Source organism: Oryctolagus cuniculus, chromosome 1 (assembly GCF_051225735.1).
Source record: "Oryctolagus cuniculus isolate XC-2025 breed Fujian yellow rabbit chromosome 1, ASM5122573v1, whole genome shotgun sequence".
In the NCBI taxonomy this organism is placed as follows: Eukaryota; Metazoa; Chordata; class Mammalia; order Lagomorpha; family Leporidae; genus Oryctolagus; species Oryctolagus cuniculus.
In genome coordinates, this window is record NC_142867.1 from 216,365,492 (window position 1) to 216,391,331 (window position 25,840).

Below are 25,840 nucleotides of genomic sequence, written 5' to 3' on the forward strand. Positions count from 1 at the left end.
AGCCTGGGGTGTTCGGTCATTGAAAATACAGGTGGAGGATCTGTGGATTTCATCTTTTCGTAGATTTATTGGGGAGCTCTGGTGCACCAGAACATTTGATGCGTCCTTGGGTTCACAGATGACAAATAGATGAAAAATATTTGGCTTAAAGGGCATGCATGGAACTATATCCATGAATATAGGAAAGCTGTACGCTTAAAAATGTCTCTCAGGCGGGCTCTAAGCCTTCCTTCCTCCTGGGAGAGGTCACAACCCAGCAAAGAGCTGTGAGATGCAATGGAATAAATACACGGTAACTTGTTAATTACGCTTGTAAGCCTTTCACCCACTGATGGGGGTTTGGGGGTTGGGAGTGAAGGGGAGAAGGTGAGTGGTGGTTGACTTGGCTGTTCTCTTATTCCCTCTGGCTCTGACCTCCTGCTTCCACTGAGTAGCTCAGCCGATGGATCATTTCACTGGCTGGGAATATTTTGTGCCAGGCCATCCGGGTATGAACTCAACCCCTGACCTCCATTCCTAGAGAAAGCAGTGGTGGCCCCACTTACAAAGGCAAAGTTTACTGTTGATTTTCTTACCCTGGGAGGAGACAGGTAGGTTTATAGCCCAACAGAACAGTGCTGATCAGATAGTCTTTTGGCCGGTTAGTTTTCTCAGGATCCAAGGTCAGAAGTCCAGAGGGCCCTGTGCAACATGGTCCTGGTGGGCTTTCAGACCCCTCCTCCCACTGCCCTTGCTCTTGATTACTTCACTCCAGGTCTGCTGTAATTCTTTGAGCTTCTGCAATTGTGTGTCCATTTTGCGACTTCCCCTGTGCTGCTCCCTCTACTGTTTGCTCCTCCGCTCTTTGCGTGACCGGCTTCTCGTTTTAGGTCTCCACTGAAAGGCTGTGTTAGAGAGGCCGTCCTACGACGCCCAGCCTCGCTGGCTGACCACTCACCCTCACAACACCCTGTTAGTGTTCTTCATAGCACTTGAGGCTGTCGGTGTAAGATTTACCTATCTGTCTTTTTCTGTTTTCCCACACTGGGTGGTTAATTCCACAGACGCAAGCCAGCACTGTTTACATTATGCTCACCTTCGTAGTCCCAGCCTACTTAATTCCTGAGTGCTTGAATGAATGAGCAGGGTGGCTCAACGGGATTCGACTGGTTAGACGTTGAGGAGAGCAAGTGTCAAAGGTGGCGCTCAGGTGTCAGGCTTCCCACACAGGAGTGGGTGGGGAGATGCTGACCAGGCGGAAGCAGATCCTGGGTGATATTTTAGGTCTGGGAGCACAGGTTGATTTGATTGTTGGCGGTACAGGTTGATAAAAGCCATGAGAAACATTATGCCAATCCCTGCTCCTATCTATAAAATTTCATTTCTGTTAACTACTTGATCTATTTTGAAAAACATAGTCTGGACTTGCCTGTTTTGGCTACCACTCTGTCATCTCCATTCTTTTTTTTAGGCCTTTGAAATTATACCCATATCCAGTTTTCAAAGTTAGATATTAACCACAGCTTCCTTAATATTAAAGCCATCTTGCCCACCTTGGTGCATGTTCTTTTCATTAGTCACAGCGATGTTTCTGGTTCTCCTGCTAAACCACACACGTGTGTCAGAAAATTGGAAGTCATTTTTATAATTTCTCCTCTTTTGTTTGTGTTGGGAAAATTTGTGTTTATCATCATCATCACACAACAGAGCTGTTTGTAACTCCAGTTAGATTTCTTACCACATATATTCAAACAAAATTGTGATGAATTAGATTAACTGCGGAGTTACTGATGAATACCAAAATCGTCAGAAATGTAGCTCTTCTTCATAGAGTAGGGGTCATACGATCAGAAAGCAGTGAGCAGACATGTACGGGAACCTGGTTACGTGTAAGAATCGAAGTTAGGGACAGCAGCTGCAGTCACATGCAAAGAGCTGGATCAGAATTCAGGCTTTGAGAAGGAAGTGCAGAGATGTCTCAGCCCCCTTCTGATTGAAGTCACATCAGAGGGAGAGAAATAGGAACATTTTTTAAATAAAACTAGACGTCATCGTAACCCAGAACAGAGGCATACGAAGAAGGGCTGCTGAATGCAGTGGTCAGAGTGGAATTTAAATCTGACTTCAAGGAATCTGTAAATGTAGAGCTCAGATGCAAGTGAGAGACCTGTTTCCCCTTGAGGTGGAACGCAGAGAGAAGCTGAACTAACAGCCACTTTTGAAGAACTGGGACAGAGCTTGGACTGGTGGGGAAAGTTGCCCTGGACTCTGCTTGACCTGAAGGAGCAGAGGAGGCGGGGCCAAGCAGAGAAACATACAGACTTGCCATCTGTGAGAAACAGGCTGCCCGGGGACAAGGCCGTGGAAAGGTGTTTGAATTTATGGCTCGAAAGGGCCCATTCTGTACCAGAAGTAATGACGAATACACAATGACCTGTGCTGAAATAGATCCTGGCAAAGTTATTGCCCTTAATAGATAAAGAAATAATAGATGGACAGCACTCCTCCCCCGAAGAGTCAAGAACCCTGTACAGCAGGAAGAGCATGCTGACTGTTGGCTCACCTGCCCAGCACTGAGTTCTTGAAGGCAGTTGGACAACACCATTATTGTTCAGAGGGGAGAAAAGCATGGTTGAGAATGCTGTATCCAGCAATCTCTTGTTCAGTTATAAAAACAAAGTATAGAGGTATCTAAAAATTTAAGACCTCAGAAATGATAGTTTTCATAACTCCCTTTTGAGTAAACTGTAAGAGGACAAACTTTAGCCACCTGAGAGATGATTCTGGCAGAAAGCTGATGGAATACATCGATTCTGTTTCACTGCAAAACCAAGACTGAAATATAGAAATTATGATTCAAAAGGGAATATTACATATTATGCTTACAGTGATTATTATAAACCATGACAAGGTGTATAATTTTTAAAAGTTGAGAGGGCACAGCAAAGAGATTTGTAATAGTATAAATCAAGATCCAGATGGTATTATTTAAAGGAAATAATTCAAGTGATAGGTTATACAAATGTTTGAAAGTATAAAAATAAAGCTAGGGGCCAGCACTGTGGTATAGCAGGTTAAAGCCCTGGCCTACAGTGCTGGCATCCCATATGGGTGCCGGTTCGAGCCCCAGCTACTCCACTTCTGATCCAGTTCCCTGCTTATGGCCTGGTAAAATAGCAGAGGATGACCCATGTGCTTGGGCCCCTGCACTCACATGAGAGACCTGGAAGAAACTCCTGGCTTCTGGCTTCAAATCGGCTCAGCTCCAGCAATTGCAGCCATTTGAGGAGTGAACCATCAGATGAAAGACTTCTCCCTCTCTCTGTCTCTACATCTCTCTGTAACTCTACCTTTCAAATAAATAAAAATAAATATTTTTTAAAAAGTAATGTTAAAGAACTAAATCAGATCATAGAATTTTTTTTAAAGATTTTATTTTTTATTTATTTGACAGGCAGAGTTACAGACAGAGAGACAGAGAGAAAGGTCCTCCTTCCATTGGCTCACCATTCAAATGGCCGCAGCGGCCGGAGCTGCGCCGATCTGAAGCCAGGAGCCAGGTGCCTCTTCCCGGCCTCCCATGCGGGTGCTTGGGCCCAAGCACTTGGGCCATCCTCCACTGCCTTCCCAGGCCACAGTAGAGAGCTGGACTGGAAGAGGAGCAACCGGGACTAGAACCCGGCGCCCATATGGGATGCTGGTGCCGCAGGCAGAGGATTAACCTACTGCGCACCAACCCCCAGATCATAGAATTACAAGAAAAATAATATGGGGAATGATTAGTCAGTAGGAAATGGGAACATGGTAGAATCGGATTTGATACTGCTTGTAGTGAGATACCAGTAGATGCTGTGTAAAAACTAGAGGATTTGTGATAAGCTGTAAAATTATAGCAACGGTGCTCATGCTAGAAAAATTTACAGAAGAACGTAAACCAGAGAAATTTTCTTTACTCCTAAAAGCAGATCGTGAAATACGCAATCCCCTTATTCATCCTCTGGCTGTCGTTGGTCTGCCTGGGGATGAAGCACACACAAGGAGGAAGGTTCAGCCAAGAGAAAGAGGAGGGGTGTAAGAGCTCTGAAGCAACATCAGGAATAGAGAATCTGGGGGCCGGTGCTGTGCCGTAGTATGCAAAACCTCTGCCTGCGGCACCGGTTCGTGTCCCGGCTGCTCCTCTTCTGATCCAGCTGTCTGCTATTGGGCCTGGGAAAGCAGTGGAAGACCTTTCTCTCTGTATTTCCCTCTCTCTGTCTGAACTCTGCATCTCAAATAAATAAATAAATAAATATTTTTAAAAAACACAGAACATGAGATATATCAGGATCATAAGAACAAGTTTAAATGCAACAATAAATATAAATGAGAAGGTCATTGGAGAGTCTCCAACTGGATCACAAAGAAGCAGCCAAGTGTGGTATAGATTTTACCAAATAAGCATGCATTTCTGAAAACAATTAGCATACTGAAAAATAACAGAGCTGTGGGGCACACTACTCAATGTCTATGCAACTCTGTAATGAGATAACTAACCAAATGAAGAGCATCCAACAATACTAGTTTAGTTTAAAAGATACGGTGAACTTTTTATAGTTATACTAAAAGTAGGAATTGACTGCAAAAAGATTTTTCAAGTGAAGTTATGTGCATGGGAAGGAGTATAAAAATTGAGACGGTTGAGTACAGAGCAAGGAAAGAATGCACAAAAACTTGTTTGCTAAATGGCCAAACTGAGCCAAGGAGAAGAAATAATGAAGAGAATTGGCATGATGTACAGTACTCTTACAGTACGCTGCCTTCTACTGTGTTGGAATACTGGTGAAAAACCTCAGTAAATTATCCAAAGTAGAAAACAGAAGTAACATTTCAGAGCACAGTGAAGTAATATTAAATATTTTCAGTGAAACTAGCACACACACACACACATACACACACAGCAACAGGCCCAAATAGTTCCACAGTAAATTCTAGAATTTCAAGTATAGTTAATGCTTTCAGATTCTTTGTGTGAGGCCATAATAACTGATAGCAATATGTAACCAAAATAGCATAAACAAGGAAAATTGCAGACAAAATTTGCTGATGATTGCCCATACAGGACTGCTAAACAAAGTATCAGCAGGCAGAATTCAGCAGCACAGTAATGGGATATACCACAACCAAGTGGGGTTTGTAACAGGCATGAAATACTCATAATGCTTCAACATTGGGAAATCTTACAGTAGAAGAAAAAAAGAAAATATCTCCTGAAAACCATTTTAAAAAAAATTATTTATGTGAAAGGGGGGGGGGGAAGTGGGGGAGAGATAGATAGAGAGAGTGATCCTCCATACATTGGTTCACTCCCCGAGTGTCTGCAATGGCCAGGCCAAAGGCAAGAGCCAAGAGCCCCTTCCAGGTCTCCCACATCGGTGACTTGCATGCAGCTGGTTCAGAAGTGGAGTAGACAGTTCAGGAACCAGTGCCCTGTGGGTTGCCGGCATTGCAGGCAGACAGCTTTACCCAAAAAAATACAGAAACTAGCAGATGATTTCCCCTCAGTGAGATCATCCTAGTCTGTGTGTATAGGATAGTGTTGGGACGACTGGGTGGCTGTCTAGAAAAATATTGAGTTGGTGCCTAACTTGAGTCTTTAAAAAGAAATAAAGTCAGATAATTAAATTTTTAAATGAAATTAAGAATGTTTTAGAAGGAAATATTTCACAGTGGGAAAAATTGAAAGCTTTTAAAAAAATAAACATAACAGAGCCACAAATATAAAAGACAAACCAGAAAGGAAGAAAGAAAAAAAGAAAGAATAAAAATCACTATATATATTACAAGCAATGGACTAAGTATAATATGTAAATATTAAGAATAAAAAGTAATATAAATATAGAAATTCCTGGAGTTCCTATAAGAGAAAATGGACATGGGGCTGGCGCTGTGACACAGCAGGTTAAAGCCCTGGCCTGCAGTGTCGGCATCCCATGTGGCTGCCGGTTCGAGTCTCAGCTGCTCCACTTCTGGCCTGGGAAAGCAGTAGAAGATGGCCCGAGTCCTTGGGCCCCTGCACTTGTGTGGGAGACCTGGAAGAAGCTCCTGGCTCCTGGCTTTGGATCGGCACAGCTCTGGCAGTCACAGCCATTTGGGAGGTGAACCAGCAGACAGAAGACTTCTCTCTCGCTCTGTCTCTGCTTCTCTGTAACACTACCTTTCAAATAAAAATCAATAAAATCAGAAAGAAAGAGAGAGAGAGAGAGAGAGAGAGGGAGGGAGGGAGGGAGGGAGGGAAGGAAGGAAGGAAGGAAGGAAGGAAGGAAGGAAGGAAGGAAGGAAGGAAGGAAGGAAATGGATAGAGAACAGAGAGAATTCACAGAAAGAAAGTGAGAAAGTCCTGGGAGCCAGTATATATTTGCAAAAAACAAATGTTAAATACCACTTACAAAAGAAATGCAAAATAAAACCATGATATATTTTACCAATTAAATAAGCAAAGTTTAAGAAGTTTGATAATATATTATATTTGGGAAGGTATGATTGAACTATCACTCTTACACCTTATCAGGGCATATAAATTGGTGTGATGTGTAGGGCAGTAACCATATAGTAGTTTTACTTTTGGAAATTCATTCTGTATATACTCATATACTTGCTGATGCATGGGGAATGTTTAAATAAGGATACCCATTGCATTGTTTGTAATTCCAACAAATGGAAATACTGCAGATGGCTATCCCTAGGAAATTAGGGAATTGGATACATTTATTGTCATACTAAATACTATTCATATGAATTATTATGTAGCTATTGGAAAGATTGCAGCAACAGTACCTGTGATGGTATAGAGCTTAGTGCACTGCTAGTGGTTGAAAAATAGAGTGTACAGGAAGGTATACAGTGTACCTCTCTCCTCATCATGAACAGAAAAGAATAAGTATGTGCATAGAAAATCCCAAAAATCATGCCCAGTCCCTTGGTATCATTGGTTGCCATGCAGAGGAAATTTGGTAACAAAGAGATAGGAAGATGACTTACTTCCACCTTCTATTGATTTATAGCTTTCAAATATTATATAATAATGCTTGTATTGCCTATTCTGATTTTGTTAACTAGTTAAAATCAAATGGATCATTGTGCATATTTGAAAAAATCTTAATTTCTGTCGCAGACATATATGTGGATGTACTAGTAAATGGCAGATCGAAATATGGCAAATAAAACAGATAAAGCTTTTGGAAGAAATAGAAGATCTCCCATGACCTTGGAATAAGCAAGATTACTTAAACAGGACACAAAAAATGTAAACCATAAAAGAAAAAAAATAATGAATTGGACTGATATTAAGATCTCTTGTTCATTGAAAGACACCACTAAGAAAGTGAAAAGGGAAGCCACAGATGGGGAGAAGAGTATTGAAATACACATGTCTGACAAAGACTCATGTGCATATGTTAAAGCCTTCTACAACCAGTAAGAAAGAAGTAGATGATTTAATATAAAAATGGATGAAAAATTTGAATAGGCACTTCACAAAAGAATATCCAAATGGTCAATAAACACAAAGAAGCACTCAGAGAAGCTAAAATTAAATTACAGGACCACTACACACCCACCCAAATGTCTAAAATAAGCATAGCTGACATCATTTAGTGTTGCTGGATATATGGAACCACCTGAACTCTTGCCACTCATGGTGGGGAAAGGCAGTTGGCATAACCGCTGTGGAAGATTGGTTGTCAGTATCTGTGAGGCTTACCATATGATTTCTTATGCCCCAGCAATTCCACCTTCTAACTGTACACCCAGCAGGAATGAATGCATGTGATCAACAAAAAAGACACTAGAATGTTCCTAGAGGTCTCATTGGAAGTAGCACTAAGCTAAGAACTGACAGGATGGAAAAATGTGCTCACGCAATGCAATGTTCACAGCAATGAGGATAAATGACCTACAAATATACGACAGCATGGATGAAGCTCACAGCATAATGTTGAGCAAAAGCAGCCAGAGACCAAAGAGTTCACCCTCTCAGGTTCCAGCCACGTGTTTTACATTATAGGCCAACCACACCAATGATGCCTCAAGTCAGGAGAACAGTTTTTCTTGATGGGAGTGCATGACTGGAAGGAGAGGGCGTGAGAAAGACCTCTGGGGTGCTGGTCTCTTTCTTGATTTGAGAACTAGATTCATTGGTGTTTTTAATTTGTAATAATCAATCATGTGCACTTAATGACTAGCCTATTGTATGTATGTTATGTTTAATAAAATGTTTTTAAAAGAAGTGAATATAAAAATTTTCTAAAACTAGAGATAAGTCCAAGATTATTGTAATAGTTCTATATTATCGTCTCCTCTGGTCTTACTTGATTTTGATATTAGTTGAAAAACATTGCTGTTACTCAACTATTTGCTGCCCTTCATTCTGGTAAAATGAACCAGAGTGTCTTTGCCAATCTAATTTCCTCTTCTGGTGTATTCCGAGCTGTTAGGAAAGGATATGACAGTGTGATATTTTCCTTTAGTTTTATTTTCCTGCAGATGAAGTGGCTCTGTTAACTAAGATCAGGGCCCGTTAGAAAGGGGAGAGAGACTTGCAGTGGAGGCTGGACAGAGGCTGAGTTGGAGAAGTGTGAATACATGGAGCTCTGAGTGGGTTACCCTTTGAAAATGTGGAGGACATGCACACATAGGGGAGCTGGCAGTTTCAGTAGGGAGCTGTCAGGTGATGACATCCGTGGCAGCACTCCGAACCCTTTGATGGCTGTAGAAGCCATCTTCACCAGTTCCACCTCAGCCGACTTAAACAGCTTACTGAAGTCCAACTGATTTGAACCTTTTTGCCTACGAACCCCTTCAAAGGACTTTGTGGCGGAGGAAACATATACCACTCACTCATTTTTTAAGTTGGTAACTACAGATTTTCAACCCAAGTTTCAACCAGTTATTTTTATAACAAATGAGATAGAAAATGCTGTTTTACAGAATGGCATAATGATTGACTGTAAGTTGCATGAGTATTTCATGATGTGATTTGATAGCAGTTATTAAGCACCTTGTGAGTTTTAAAAGCACAAAGTCTGAGATAAATAAAACCATAAGCCTCTAGTGTATCTAGAGGTAGTTGTGCAGAAAATCCCAGTCTAATTAAAATAATCAACTTCCTTCACCTATAACTCTTCAGGTGCCCTGAATTCATAACACTACAATTCAGGTGCCAAATCATATTTCTTTGTTTTTTTTTTTTTTTTTTAAGATTTATTTATTTACTTGAAAGTCAGAGTTACACAGAGAGAAGGAGAGACAAGAGAAAGAGAGAGAGAGAGGTCCTCCATCTGCTGGTTCACTCCCCAGTTGGCCGCAACAGTCAGAGCTGAGCCAGTCCAGAGCCAGGAGCTTCCTCTGGGTGCAGGGACCCAACGACTTGGGCCATCCTCTACTGCTTTCTCAGGCCATAGCAGAGAGCTGGATCATAAGTGGAGCAGCCAGGACTTGAATTAGCGCCCATATGGGATACTGGCACTACAGGCAGCGGCTTTACCTGCTACCCCACCATGCCAGCCCCCAAACCATATTTATTTTTATAGTTTTTAAAAAGGATTTATTTATTTATTTGAAAGAGTTACAGAGAAAGGGAGAGATCTTCCATCTACTGATTGACTCCCCAAATGGCCACAACGGCCAGGGCTGAGCCAGGCAGAAGCCAGGAGCTAGGAGTTTCAACTGGGCCTCTCAGATGAGTGCAGGGGCCCAGGGATTTGGGCCATCCTCCGCTGCCTCTCCCAGGCCTATAGCAGGGGTCTGGGTCAGAAGTGGAACAGCCAGGACTCGACCTGTGCCTATAAAGGACACTGGCTTTGTAAGCAGAGGAGGCTTAACATGCTACACCACAATGGTATCCCTCTCTTCCCTGCACCAAAACCAAAACCCTATTTCTAATGGCAGATTTCATCTGTATTAGAATCTATATAAGACAGAGAAGGACAGGAAATGATATTGATTTAATCATTGATTCATGAATTTTTGTTTGGCTCCTCAGAGTGTTTTACCCCCAGAGCATGTACGTTTGTAGCTTTGGGATGGCGGTGTGTGTGAACTGAGTCTTCATTTCAGACATCAGCTTTTAGGAAAGATCCCATCTGGAAGATGAGCAACTGGAAATTGTCTTCCTGAAACTTGTCTGTCAGTGTTTATTCCTTAGGAAGTCTTTGAAGTTTGAAGACCACTGCAGTAGATACTTGAACAAGTAGCCAGAATAAACAGATGTGCCGGGTCCTTTTGCTTCACATGTAAACAGTTGAGGAAGCCAGCTGGTAGAAGGTTACATGCAACCTGTGGCTTCTGTGTTTTTGATAGAAAGATAAGCATTTTTATTGTTGATAGATAAACAGATTCAGCTAGAAGAACCAAAAGTTAAGTTTGTTGAAGCATAAATATGTTTTTATATGTGAGTTTTGGGAATATCTTTCAAAGATGTGCCTATAAAAATATATGTAATTAGCTAGTTTAGTGAAATTTCGTTAACTTCATTTTCTAAAGTTATATGTGTTCTGGCAGTTATACCTTAGAATTGTTGTTTTAAAATAACATGATTATTACAAAATACAAAAAAATTATGTTTTGTCATTAAAGCTGTTTATTAGAAATTTTATCTTTATTATTAGATGTGGTGATATAGAAACTTCTACGGAGAAACCTTCCAAATGAAAGTTTTCTTATATAACATAATTTGATAAACAAAAGCTTTCAGCGTATCCGTTAAACTAAGAATCACATATTTATATTGTTTTCAGTTAGCCCCTGTGCTGCCTCTCAGCAGTCAGTAGGAGAGCCTGTTTCCATTGTGTACTTTCATCCTTAGGGTTTCATCCAGACCATGCCTGTCATCATAGGGGTGACTTTTGACCAAATGTTTTTGCAATTAGTGTTAAGATTCCCACATGTAAATTGCACATTACCAAAATGAATAAGTATTTGAATATTATTGAACTTAACCATTGTTTTAAAAAAAAACTGGGTAAAATAGAGTAGGACGCAGGTACTTCAACTCTATTGCCCAAAATGTGTTCTGCTCAGCGTCACCATGAGCGTGGTGGCTATGCAGACATGGGGCTGCCACCTGGTCATGTGCACTTTGGTCAGGCCTCCTGGGTGATTCAGAAGCACAGTAAAGTGTGAGGACCACTCCTCTAGAGCAGCCTTTTTTTTTTTTTTTTAAGATGTATTTATATATTTGAAAGGCAGAGTTACACACAGAGAGAAGGAGAGGCAGAGAGAGAGAGAGAGAGGTCTTCCATCCGCTGGTTCACTTCCCAGATGGCTGGGCTCATCCAAAGCCAGGAGCCAGGAGTGTCTTCCTGGTCTCCCACATGGTTGCAGGGGCCCAAGGACTTGGGCTGTCTTCTACTGCTATCCCAGGCCATAGCAGAGAGCTGGATCAGAAGAGGCAGCCAGGGCTCGAACTGGCGCCCATTTGGGATGTGGGCACTGCAGGCAGCGGCTTTACCCGCTATGCCACAGTACTAGCCCCTAGAGCAGCCTTTCTTAATCTTGGACAATCCATGAAAGAAAGGGCACCCCAGGCCCTTGGTGGCAGAGTTTAAATAAATTAATAAAGCGTAGCCAGGAGATGTTCCCCACTCCCTCACATCTGGCCATGATAGCTTATGTCATACTTCATTGTCCTATCTTTGCAGCTATGAAGTCTTACCCTTGTTGCCAAACAAAGCACCAAAGTGATCAGGAACGGCCCCACCCTTAGCTGCAGATCACTTGTAAACTAGGTTGCCCTGAGTAGCTGCCCTGAGATCAGGAAGCTGCCGTTTTCTTTGTGTTTTCAAGCTCCAGTGTCCAGTGATGTGTTAAGGCAGCTGATACCGGTACAGATATTTTAGTTTAACTCAGTAAAATGGAACCAGTTGGAGTTCTGATTTCACACAAATGACGTGATTCAAAACAAGTTTTGCAGCCTCAGCGGGCCCCTGCACACGGCATGTGTCTGTCCACCTTTATCCTAACTCGAAGGCCGCCTCTGATCTTACCCCGCCCACAAACCCTCACACACCAACCCGCGTGCCAGAGCCAGAGCCAGTGTCAGTGTCAGGAGAAGCTCATTTCGATCGCCATGGGCCACACCCTTGTCTAGCACATCCTTTGTGAAACTCAGGTTGGCTGTCACAGTGCGACAGGTATGTCAGTGCCACCTGCCAGTGGCCTCTTAAAACAAGACCAAACCGGATTTCCTCCTTTCCCTTTTCCTGGTAGAAGGAAACTTTGTTTCAGAGTAGCAAGTGCATTGTCTGAACTCATCCACACCCTCTCTGTCCCTCCCCTCCCCGATTTGTTGCAGACCAGGATGAAAGAGCGGCCGAGCTCAGCAGGGAGCAGAACGAGAAAACGATCCGGAGCACGCAGACCGCGCTCCGCAATTTCCGCGAGTTCCTCATCGCCAAGTACCCTTCGGAGACCAGAGAGATCTATGTCATCCCCTGCAAGGAGCTGGACGCCTACCTCGCCTCCTTCTTTGTGGATGCCCGGCAGAAGGACGGGTCCGAGTACGAGCCCAACAGCCTGGCCAATTACCAGTGCGGGCTCGAGCGGTACCTGAAAGAACACAGGTACGGCTACAGCATCACCCGGGACAAGGAGTTCAAGCGCTCGCAGGAGGCCCTGAAGCAGAAGCAGATCGAGCTCCGCTGCAAAGGGAAAGGCAACAAGCCGCACAAGTCCATGAAGCTCACCTTCGCCGACGAGCTCATCCTGCGCAAGCGGGGGCTGCTGAGCCGCTACAACCCCGAGGGGCTGCTCAACCTCGTCTGGCTCAACAACACCAAGGCCTTCGGCCACTGCACGGGCTTCCACGGCTCCACCCTGAAGTGGGGCGATATCCGCCTCCGCGTCACGGAGACGGGGCTCGAGTACCTGGAGTGGATGGGCCAAGACAGCGGGGACCTGAACGCCAAAACCAAGAGAGGCGGCACGGACTCGCGCGTGTACGCCACGCAGCACGCCCCGCAGACCTGCCCCGTGCAGGACTACAAGGAGTATGCGCAGCGGCGGCCGCCGGCCATGCGCTACGAGGACGCCCCTTTCTACCTGTCCATCAAGCCGGTCGTGAACCTGGCGGCCCTGCACTGGTACAACTGCCAGGCCCTGGGCAAGAACAAGCTGGCCAAGATGGTGAAGACCATGTGTGAGAAGGGCAACATCCCCGGCCGCAAGACCAACTTCAGCGTGTACCAGAGCTGCAGCACCTTGTCCGAGGCCCAGAGCAACCAGCTGGTGCTCATCTGCAACAACCTGAGCCAGCAGGCCGCCCAGTCGGTGGCCGGGCGCTCCGGCGGCGGCGGCGGCAACTTCGTCGTGTCCGCTTCCTATGACTCGTCCTCAGACACCGCCTGACCGCCGCCTCGGTGACTGCCCAAGGCGACGGGGACAGCACCCTGCCTCCTTCCCGCTCCACTGCCCGCAGTGTTCATTCACTTTCTACAGATGCAAATATCTAATATATTTTTCTTTTTACAAATAAGGAGACAGAGATAGTTTAGTATTACGTAGTCCGTACAGGCTACAGACACACGTGCTCGCGGGTGCTAACCGTGATCTGCTCTCACAGATGCACGCAGCCATGGCCCTCCTCAGGCTACCCCGAGTGGAGAAGCGATTCCGTTTTCTAAAAGCCGTCAGGGGAAGCCGAGAGTCGCCCCGGACTCTCGCGTTCCCAGCTTCTGCGTTTCCTCCCATCCCACCTCTCGTTCTCAGTCTCTTTGATAAATGGCTTTATTTTTTTAACTTTATTGCTCACACAAAACTGTATTCAGTCAACTCCCGAATATGAAAGTGTTATATAAGCTTGACATCAAATTATCTGCACATTCTTTTTTAGACTTAATTAGAATTTTAGCTCCTGTGCCTCATTTTTTGCAATGTATAAAACTCTAGATGTTTAGCTAACATCTGTTCTTTAGGGGCTGGGCGGGGGTGAGGATAAAACAATGAAGGTGCCATTCTCTTTTGGAAGATACGTAATTTTCAAGTAATATGCAAAGTCTAATATGGTGGCAAAAAAGACTGTTACATAGCTCATTTTTACCATTGTGCTTGGACCTGGATAGAACGTTTTTTGTCCCTAGGGAGTGAATCTAGATGAAAGTTTGGTTATGAGATACAAGAAATTTAAAACTACTAAAGCTTTGAAAATGTTCCCAAGCATCAGATTGTATATCAAGCATAAATAGAAGATAGAGAATGGAAACATATTACTAGCAGTCTAGAAGCTCTAATCAAGACAGCAACACAGCTCATCCTGCTCAAAACTCAGACCCCTAAATTACTTATTTATGAGCATTAAACTTCAGTATCTTTTTCTCCAGGGGGTTACATGACTCTGTAGTTGCAATCAAAGGAATACAGACCCTCAACTTTAGGTAACAACATTTTGTTACTACACTTAGCTGAATTCAAAACATTCTTGACGAGGTACAAGTTTCTTCTAGAGTAAATACAAACGCATTTATCTGTGATACCTTGCAATTGTAGTAATAACTTTGGTTAAACATTTGTGATGGTATTTCCAAGATCTTTGTTTTCAAGTCTTGAAACCTGTGGTAAACTATTAGTTAAGATACTTCAAAAGTAAAATATGTTTGCACATTAGAACCACAAAAGCTGAGTTAGGCTCCTATCCCGTGTAGTCACTCACACACATAGACTCCAAATCCTAGTAGGTTTGTTGAATCTGGACATTCTGTTGGGAGGTGTGTATCCTTCAAGGCAACCTCACAATCTGCATTAGCTAGGAAGGCCGACAAAGTTCATTCCGATTTGCCTTCCTGAGTGCCGACAGCTCTGAGCTTGCCCGTGGCTGGGCAGCCCTCTCCAACACAAAGTCACAAACACAGGAAGCCCCATGCCTAAACCATGACCTCTCAGTTGGCCCAGGAGGAAGTCCGCTGTGCACTTAGTGTGGTGGAATCAGCTTTGTTTCCATGGCTTTTCCTCCAGAGAAGCTCTCATTCGTCTAACCTGAAATAAGAAGAAAGAGCAGGCCATAGCTTGCCATTTCCCGTCTGTGTGAATCCCGAGGGCAGCTGCATTGTTTGAGCCATCTCTGTGCTACGGGGCTGACGTGTAGCACACACAGTTACTATATAGTTACTAATTTAAAAAAGAAAGCAGAAAATGCATCTGTACTCATAACTCCGCCAGCCAAAGATAAGTACTGTTAACATTTTGACAACTATTTCTTCAGACATATTATATGTACACAGTTATTTCTGTAGACCTTGTCTTCATCCTTCCAACAGCTTCGAACAGAAAGTGAATTATCTGCATTTTGTGGTAGGAGATGAAGATAAGTCAGTTAGGTGATAGCTAAGGAGAGGGTTGTCTGTCACCTCCCCCCAGAGTTCCTTCCACTTTCTTTCTGAGCACCAACTCCTGACGACTCCTCGTCCCCGTGCACCTGAACCACAGAGCCTTTCTCTTCACAGAACCTTCCCGTTCTCCTTATTCTGTAACTGGTCCCTAAGTGCCCAAGACAGCCTGCTTGAAGGAAAGCGTTCTGAACAAAATAAGCTGATTTTTGTGGGGGTTACGTCCCGTGTTAGGAGAAGTTTCTGTAAGACACTTAAAAGGTGATGATGCATTTGGATTTTTAAATCGATGTGGTTTCTGAGCTCTTTTGATGTTTTTGACAGAAAAGTAAGTCGTTTTGAGGAAGAACAGCCAGTGTGCACTAACAAAATAGAACTGGAATTGTTCACATACCTCTTTAGGTTTCTCGAGGCACTGAAAATGAAAATCTCTCTCCTGCTTAGTTGTACTGCGTTTTCATTTAGACAGACACCATTAGATGGAGGATGTGAATGGTTATTTATTTATATTTTGCTGTGCTAACTCAAACCAAATAAATAGGAACGTTGTCACCTGAAGATGGGGTTGGCAGAGATGTGGCCAAATTATAGTATCTCTTTGAGTTTATTAAATGATGAGAAATCTGCAGCTACCTCTAAATTTTGTGTTTTTATCTAGACAGTAACCGAGGATATGCCACTGCCAGGTGCCATTTTCATTATTTGGAGTTTTAACTTAAAAAGTTATGTGTTGGAGGTGGGTGGCAACATCATATGTAGGCTTCAGCCAAAATTCAGCAGTGCAGGCAGTCACATCATTCGTACAGAAACAATAAAACCCTATTTGCAAAGTCTACACTGTTCAATCAGCTTAGTGCCATGTAAGAAATCCCAGTGCAAGGACTCTGCTAGCATTTCACTGCCTGCAACAGAAACAGTAAACCCCTCTGTCAGCATTTGATTGGCATAACTGCACAATTTTTTAATTTAAGAGGCAGAGAAAGAACTCCTATTTGCCAAGTCGCCTCCCCCCCCCTCTTAAATACCTATAAAGACCCCCAACTGGGGCTGAAGCTGGCCAGAAACTCAACCCAGGTTTCCGATGTGTGAGTGGCAGGATCCTAATTACTTGAGCCATCACTGCTGACTCCCAGGATCCATGTTAGCAGGAAGCTAGAGTTAGGAGCCAAAGCTAGATATTTAATCCAGACGTGGGTCATGGGCATCTTAACCACCAGGTCACCTGCCTACCCCTAACTGCAAAATTTGATCTTCCTTCCATATTCATAGAAGTAATTGTCTATTAAAACCACACACAGGGTCAGCATTGTGTTGTAGTGGATAAAGCCACTGGCTTTGATGCTGGCATCCCATATGGATCCTGGTTCAAGTCTCGGCTGCTCTGCTTCCAATCCAGCTCTCTGCTAATGGCCTAGGAAACACAGCAGAAGATAGCCCAAGTGTTTGAGCCCCTGCTGCTCACGTGGGAGACTCGAATGATGCTCCTGACTCCTGGTTTTGGTCTGGCCCAACTCTGGCCTTTGCAGTTATCTTGGGAGTGAACCAACAGATAGAAGATCTGTCTCTGCCTTGCTCACTCTTTCAAATAAACAAATAAATTTTTAAAAAACACACAGTGGCAATTTTTAAAAACTTTGTTATTTGGAAATGTTGGAGAGATTTGAGATACTTATCTAAGAGTTTATTTTTAAGATTCCATTTGTTATCTTGGTTATTAGGGCTGGTGTGAAGATGATTCTTTTTAAAACTATTTATTTGATAATTATTTTCCTCAATGTTAAATTTTCCCTGTGTTAAATTACTGCCTAATTACAAGAGAATAGTTTTAAAATTTTCTAACGTCGATTAGGTCTCTGGTTTTTCAATTAAATCACTGTTAGTTGAACCTTTCATAGCATTGACTTCTCTGTGTCCTATAGCCCAGTTTCCAGAAGGCATGAAATCAATGACTTCATTGTAATGAAAATTTATAGTCACATCAGCAAATATTTATTGAGCAGCAAAGGTCTAGACACTGAGAGAGGCACAAAGATCCATAAAATAGTCCCCGCTCTCAAAGAATTCATCCACTGTGTTCACATAGCTGTGCATCTGTGTAAGAGTGTACATGTGTCACCAGTGACTCGTGTACTGCATTCTTACAGTGTGCCATTGCACTAAATGCTTCTTGAAGTTTTTACACTTAATGCTCACGGTAGTTCTGCTAGGTAAGTATCATTTCTCTTTTGTGAATAAAGAAATCCAGAGAAGACAAATGGGTTACCCATGTCACCATTAATACAGTAGAACATCAGTGGCATGGGCATTTGATGCAGCAGTTACGGCTCTGCTTGGGACACTCCATCTCATATCAGTGTGTCTGGGTTTGGATCCCACCTCCAGCTTCCTGCTAATGCACACCATGAGAGAGAGCAGGTGATGGCTCAAGGAGTTGGGCTTCTGCTACCTACCTGGGTGACCCAAATTGAGTTACCAGCTCCTGGGGTTAGCCTGGCCCACCCCCAGCTGTTGTAGGCATCTGAGGAATAAACCAGCAGATGGAAGGTCTCTGTCTTCATCTCTGTCTCTTTCTGTGTCTCTGCCTTTCAAACAAATGAAAATAAAAATTTCTCAAATAATAAAAAGGCAGTAATCACCATTAGACATAAAAATGCATTAGAACAGTAAAGCATTGAAACTACTTGTAGATCCAGGTCCCATTATGCACTGTCCTTTCTGCCCTAGTGGCTTGTTAGATAAGCTGCTTGCTGCGCTTGGATAGTAGACCCTCTGCAGCATCGAGTTATAGATGATTGCTCTCAGGGCCAGCCCCATGCCTGTTGGTTGGCACACTATCTACAGCCTATTGCTGTGCGTCTTTGGAGGTGGTGAGGAGTAGGGAGCAGAAGCTTTTATCACTCTTTAGAGAGCACTTTGTCACAGAGGTGAGGCATGACATATTTAAATGATTGTCATCTGTTTTTACCTCCAAGAAAGCAAAAAACTCATCTCAATAGAGTTCTGCATCATTCACCCAGAGAAAGGGGCGGTTCTATGGCAGATCGTATTGTTTTTACTTTTTTTTTTTTTTTTTTTTTTTGACAGAGTGGACAGTGAGAGAGAGAGAGAGAAAGGTCTTCCTTTGACCATTGGTTCACCCTCCAATGGCTGCCGTGGCCAGCGCACCGCGCTGATCCGATGGCAGGAGCCAGGTGCTTCTCCTGGTCTCCCATGGGGTGCAGGGCCCAAGCACTTGGGCCATCCTCCACTGCACTCCCGGGCCACAGCAGAGAGCTGGCCTGCAAGAGGGGCAACCGGGACAGAATCCGGCGCCCCGACTGGGACTAGAACCCGGTGTGCCGGCGCCACAAGGCGGAGGATTAGCCTAGTGAGCCGCGGTGCTGGCCTGTTTTTACTTTTTAAAAAAAGTTTATTCTCATTGACTTGAAAAGCAGAGCATACAAACAGATCTTCCATCCACTGGTTCAATTGCCCAGATGCCTACAATAACCAAGGCTGGGCCAGGCTGAAGCCAGGAGCCAGGAACTCATCTGGGTTCTCCCATGGGGGTGGCAGGGGTCCAAGCACTTGAGCCATCATCTGCTGCTTCCCAGGGTGCATCAGCAGCAACCTGGGTGAGAAGCAGTGATGCTGGGACTCAGACTGGGCCCTCCGATGTGGAATGCTGGCATCCCTGCTCAAGCCTGCCTGGTTTTGTTTTTTAGTGAGTTATGAGTGCTGCCGCAGAAAGCTTTGGGGGTTAAAATATTGTCCTGACGATTCCCAGAATTAGCGATAGACTGTGAAACTGTTAGATTTTTTTTCCAGTTTGACTATCCCCAAAAGTTTGATGGGAGATAACACTAGTTAATCTTCTGATTGGTGTGTTTTGATCCTTATATCTCTAGTCAAAATAAAGTTGTAATACTAAGCATCTATAAGTAAAAACTCTCACATAATAAAGCAAATAAATTTTCAAGCTATGGGGGATATTGAGAGGAGCGTACAAGAATAAATTGCAGTTAAGGTTTTGTAAGACAAGTTTATTCATTTAAAAGTAGTTATAAAGAATTGGTTGACTCTGTCAATCTGCTTAATAATATTTTCTTAAATAGAGTTCCTTTATGCAAGATCTGTCTGTGCGTGTCTGTTATGTAATGTGGTTCAGCAGGAGCATTGCCAAAGTCTTCCTCAGTTGTTTTGTTTTGTTTTCTCCCTTAATGCCTGATGTCCAGACATTGCTTTTCTCCTGTGCTTGTCTCTGGCTGAGATGATAGGAGACAGTGATGAAGCTAGGATAATTTCAGAGATGCCTGCCATTGACTAGAACTGGGATGAAGAAGTACATTGCAGAGGTTATCCTGTTGGTGACGGGTGCATTCCTTGTGATAGAACAACAGGGGAGAACGAGGGCTATTGGAAAATTACCAACAATTCTGCTTTCACTTTTCTCAGAGGAAGGAGAAATATGCAAGATTTCTCATGGTTCAGCCTGTTAATAAGTTGTTCAGGCCACAGCTGAGCAGAAGACCCGACTTAATATTAAGATTGTATTATTTTTAAAAAGATAACATTTTAATTCGTTTCAATTGCATTTTTATGTAAACCATGACTGTTGAATTAGGATCAGACAGAGCAGTAATTAGGCCAGAGACCTAATTTGATCAGAACACGAATTAGGCCAGGGTATTAATGTAAAACAGCTGTCTGTCGGATTACACTCCTAGTGTGGGCCTAGAAGGGACCCCAGAGGTCATCTCATCCAGCAATTGTGAATGCCGGGGTCTCCGTGTCTTGCAGGGGCTGAGGGTAAGGAGATGGAAACAGCAAAGAGCACGCACCCTCGAGCACAGCGGGCCCACTCCTTCCTGCTGTGAGACTCCCCTGACTAAAGGGGCTGCCATTCCTCTGACCCCATCATTCCCAAGGGCTGGCTGGAGTGGAGGCGTCCCCTCCAGTCCGCCCTGCTGTTCCAGACCCAGGTGCTTGCATCTTGTCTAGATGTGAGCCACACCTGTTAGGGTTAGAGCCAGGCTGGAGCCAAGGCACGGGGCTTCCTGTCCCTAGATAGTGTTTAGGGACGGAAACATCTCTCCACCCAGAAAGGAGTATCTGTTTCTTCTTGTTATCCGAGTTTTAATTGTTTTTCCAGCCCTCAAATTCCTGCTAGGAAGAAGGTGTGAAAGCTGCTAGTTTCCAAATAGGATATATTTGAATGTGACATCTCACTTTTAGTTGGGTAGTGTTGTATCTGCTTGTAGCGACTTGTTTTGAAATTTGGTAGCATAATCTCTAAGTGTGATTGTTTTCATTTTAGTCTAATGAGCGTCCCTCAGCCTTCCCTGTTTACCTTTAGTTTTTAATCATGGAGAGGAAACAACCCACACCCTTTTAACTGTATGAATTCCAGTTACAGATTATCAACTAAAAGGTAACTTTGTTTACTCTGACATTCGCTTGGATATCTACCTGTTTAGCATCTGTAGTGTTGATTTTTGAATGCAGTCTGCAATATCCTTTTTTAGTCTGTGGACCCACAGTTGTGTTTGAAGATCAAATTTCTATCAACATAAATAGGATGTTTCTGAAGTGCATTTATTTAGGAAAAGGAAAGAATGGGAACTAATGAAAAAGGCTTACAGCAGGAAGACCTAGAAATAAAAATCATTTGTATTTCTCCTGTTTCCTCTTCTTCTGAAAAGTAATTCAAACAAATATAAAATATTTCACAAATTTTTATTTCACAAATGATTTTACCAAATTGTAGTTGAAAAAAGGTCCAGTTTTTAGGATGTGAAAAAGAAGTATAATGTGATTGTGTTCTTAACGAAGTGTGGAATTTTACTAGACTTCTAATGTCTGTCTTGGTATTACACTGGAGTTAGCATTTTTACCATTGTGCACTCATTTCTGTAAGAGCTATGAAAATGTTTAGGAATAATTTATTTGTGGAAAGTAGAATTCAGAAGGTATCAGCAATATAGAATCCTAATGGTAATTGTGCATACTGTATTTTAATGATTTTTATGCCAGTTTATTTTCTGTAATTCTTACATTTTATAAATCAAACCTTAGTATACTTCCACTAGAAATTAATTTATAATTATTTATACTGGATGAAGTAGCAGATCATGTTTAGTATTAATCTACTCAGATTAACTGAACTTTTATATCTATGATCCATATATTACAACTTTTTAAATAGCGTTTATAACAAAAGAACTTTTGTTTTATAAAGCATTTGTTACAAAAAGAAACTTGCCAAAAACCATTACAATTTCTATGCATTGTGTAATTTTCAGTGATGTCATTGTTGAGATTTTGCATGTTGTTCAAGGTGCTCTTTCGTATGTGTGTTCGTGGTGTTTCTGTGGAACCGTTAACCATTGCTGCTATCACTTGTTGTAGTTAAACTGGAAAACTGTGCTAACAGGCTGTGCCAGCCAACATTTGTATGTGCGACTTGAGAAAGTATGTATTTCGTTAAGATTTTGAGCCAGCCCTTAATGGCCTCTACAGAAGGAAATATTGTAGTTGTCACATGGTGCCAGACTTGAATATCCTGTTTTCTGTATGTCATTCCGGGCAAGTCAGCTTTTCTTCTATGCTTTCCCAACTCTTTGCTGTATCAGCGAAGTATCTGCAATTAGAGAAGGAAAGCAAGAATTCTGAACTTTTCCAGTGCTCCCTCCCCTAGAATTGAAAACATTTCTTCCCTCTTGATATTTGAGTACCTTACAGAAAACCCACTAGAATGACAATGGAGCAGCACAGTTTCCCTTGAACTGGATATTTTTAGGCTGAACAGTGTAACATCAGAGGACTACGAGGTACATGGAATTGTTTTTGATGGTTATTCATGGCTTATTGTTTGAATTGCATTGAATATTCAGTAATTTTATATTATTTATAAGGGATCATTGAAACATCCCAAATGGGATGCATGGTCAGCATCTGCCTAAACTTAGTTACATGCCACTTGACTACTGGGGGTTTGTCTTGTGCACCTGTCAGGTTTCCCATCTTGCCCAGCAATTCCAAACAAATTCTGAAAGTAGAGAGAGGAGATGTTTTCAATGGATTCATTGTAGTACGCTTTGTTAAAATTCATCATGGAGGAAATAGTATACTTCATGCTCTTAAAATGGAGGGTCAGTGGTCATAGAATGTTAGGAAGGCTGCTTGCTGAAGAGCCTTCTCAGACCGACACACCAAGCTCCTCACTGCACAGAGGGTTTCTTTCTGCCGGTTCAGTGGGTTTATAATTACAAGATTGTTTTAATAAAGGAATAATCTCCCAAGTTACATGGAGGCTCTTTGTGGGACTGTCAGACACATAGCGACAGCCAGTGCTGTATTTGAACACATTGCTGCGGAAATTACCAATTAATTTTAAGAACATGAAAACTAATTCATTCAGGCCTCTGCCATTTCTTTGCTTTAAAGCAGAAGAAAGGCAGATTTTAACTGAGAGCCTTTTCTACAGAATGTGCTTTAAACATTTGCTCCTCAATGAGATGATAAAGCAATAAAACGGAAATTCAATTATGTTTATCTGATGAAATCCTGCTTTTGTCCATTATCATCCAGAGTCACAAAGATTCCTACATCAGGTTTTCAGGTAGAGCCTTTGTACCCAGAATTCCTTTTATACTTTGGCCACCAAAGACCGGGCATGGATCCTGATACTACCAATTTCTAGTAGATAACAACAGGCGAGTTTGTTTCAATCCTGCTCTTGGATTTGTTTCCCACCTTTGGGTCTTCTGTATGTTTTGTGTGTCTGTCCTGAGGCCTTTATGCCTAGGATAGTTTTTTAAATAATACTACTCATTAGTTTTCTAATTTATAGTTTCTAGTTTCCCCCAGGATCACAGGTCTTCACTACTAAAGTTAGACGGATTTGCCATGTTAGCCCATGGGTGAGTGAAAGTTTGTGCTTCGTAATACGAAACTGTAACTACAACCCCATAGGCCTAAAAACTGGGGAGAGAACGAATGGGAGCATTTTGAATTCAATAGAGTCACCATGTAAGCATGACTCCTGTATCTGTTAAAAATGAAGAACTCTAGTGGTTCAGCAGAACGAAAGGTGTATTCAACTCCAATAAGGTCTTCCATTTCTTCTGATGAAGAATGTTTTTAAGGTTCCTTTTACCCTAACCACTTAGAAGTTAACTGGGAGTAAAAAGTTACATTTACAAAGTTTTCCACTACAATTTAAGATCCGGCATTTGTTTAGAGATACGATAACTGCAACCAACACTTAGAAGAAAATTTATGAAAAAAGTACTGTACAATTCTTTGAGAATGCGTCCTACTTTCTCTCCTTACTTAATAGATTGTCATTTTTATTTAGCTTTTCTGGCCTCTTGCCTTTTAACTGATTTATGTGAAAAAAGCACATACTCCTTTTTCATCCATTCATATTTTAGGACTTTTTTTTAAGCTGCTACAATTATAATTTGGGAAAGAGAAAGATGAACTAAAGTGGAGAGAAGCTTCTTTTAATATGTTCCAGTGTGTGACTCTGATGCTCTCGGCCAGGTCATCCTCTGCCGGTGACGTTGGTGGGAACGTGTAGAACTCTTTGTTATTAAGAGTAAATACTGCTGGTTTCATTTTTATTTTGCTGCTCACTGATCTTTTACACTAAGATGTTTTCAATTTTATCAACTCGCTGTTTTGGCTTCATATTTGTGTACTTGTGCTCTAAATAAAATTCTAGTTTTATGTCTCAGTAGTCTATTCTGTCGTGTGTATAATGTTTGCCTCTTGTGTAATTTTCTGTTGTTTTCTATATGTGCTGGTACAGCCTAAAACTTATGGAAATAAAAGCAATCCAATAAAATAACTGAATGTCATTGATGTCTCTGTAATGAGAGCTTGCCTTGGTCACAGTATTTTGTCTGTATTAAGAGTATGATGGCCAGTCTTCATTCATTTAATAAATTGTTTTCCGCAAAGCTGGCTGATTTTTGTAGCTACGACAAACAATTTTATAAAAACTCAAATCAAATCTTGAAGACGATTGTGTTTACCTTCCAGTGTGAGGGAATCACTGGTGCCTGTGACTGCTCAGCCACAGCTCTCAGGGCAGCCTGGGCCTGTTAGTAAAGCATCTGTCCATATCTTGCTAATCACAAGCGTCTTGAAAATTTTCAGGCCTGAAAATTCTGTTAATGGAGCAGAAAGCCCCACGTCAAACAGTGAACTCACTGTCTTACCGGGAGTTCCTTCAGATGCTTCTTAAATAGACAGACTTACAACAAGCTAAGTGGATGTCAGGTTGTAGACCTCTCATTTTAGGAAACTATTTTTGATGTAACTCTCCATGTGTCTTTCATTCTATTTAGCCCATTTGACCGTGTTCTTTGAACAGAATAGGAATGGTTACTCACAATAATTGTGACTAAGAGGGCTAATTTCAGACATCTTTATTGTGTCACTATAATTATTTAATAATGAAAAATGTAATAAACACCTGAAAGTATAATATTCTCTCTCGTAGACGATTATTTTGCAGAAATGCTGATGTATTTCTTTCATGTCTGAATAATCCACCAAGTCTACTCGTAGCTGAATAATGCGAATAGAATGACAGTATTTTAAATTGTATTAAAATTACAGATAGTTGTAACTTTTTATTTTCGTAGTAGTGTTTACCTACAAATCAGAAAATCTTTCTTTTTTTTAAAAAAAAGATTTATTTATTTATTTGAAACCATGACAGAGAAAGAGATCTTCCATCTGTTGGTTCACTCCCCAGATGCCTGCAACACCAGGGAGCTGGGCCAGGTGAAGCCAGAAGCCAGACCCTTCATTCATATCTCCCACATGATTGGCAGGAACCCAAGTACTGGGGCCATCATCTGCTGCCTCCCAGGCACTGTAGCAGGCAGTTGGATTGGAGAAACTCAAACCAGACCCTGTCATATGGCATCCCAAGCTTTGCCTTAACCCACTGCCACAACATGCATCCTAATTTTTTCTTTTTAAAAAAAGCTTTGTTTTAATGTATTTATAATCCTCTTTCTCATGTAACTAAAATACAAGGCTAATACAAGAAGTCTTGAAAAAGTTCATGGTGGGACCAGCATTGTGGCACAGCAGGTTAAGCTGCCACTTGGAATGCCAGCATCCCATATTAGAGCATCCAACTGAGTCCTGGCTAGTCTGCTTTCTTTAAAAAAATTATTTATTCATTGATTCATTGATTCATTCATTTGAAAGGCAGAGTTACAGAGAGGCAGAGAGAGAGAAGTCTTCCATCCACTAGTTCACTCCCCAAATGGCCGCAACGGCCGGAGCTGCACAGATCTGAAGCCAGGAGCCAGGAACTTCTTCTGGGTCTCCTATGCGGGTGCAGAGGCCCAAAGACTTGAGCCATCATCTACTGCTTTCCCAGGCCATAGCAGAGGGCTGGATTGGAAGTGGAGCAGCTGGGACTTGAACCAGCACCCATATGGGTTGCTGGCACTGCAAGCGGTAGATTTACCCACTAGGCCAAAGCACTAGCCCCTGCTCTG

At 42.4% G+C, this 25,840-nt stretch overlaps 1 protein-coding gene across 2 annotated transcripts in view; it reads left to right on the forward strand.

The window, feature by feature from the left end:
* The window catches only part of KIAA1958 (KIAA1958 ortholog), a 178,727-nt gene that overhangs the window by 125,398 nt on the left and 27,489 nt on the right, over positions 1 to 25,840 (forward strand). The window contains exon 3 of one of the 2 annotated variants that reach the window (XM_070055647.2): positions 12,308 to 17,838. The exons of the other annotated variant lie outside the window; for it this stretch is intronic. Within the exon in view, the coding sequence (XP_069911748.1) occupies positions 12,308 to 13,359 (1,052 nt within the window). The 3' untranslated portion in view covers positions 13,360 to 17,838. Of the gene's footprint in view, positions 1 to 12,307; positions 17,839 to 25,840 lie in introns of those variants that run through there. 2 annotated transcript variants of the gene reach the window in all.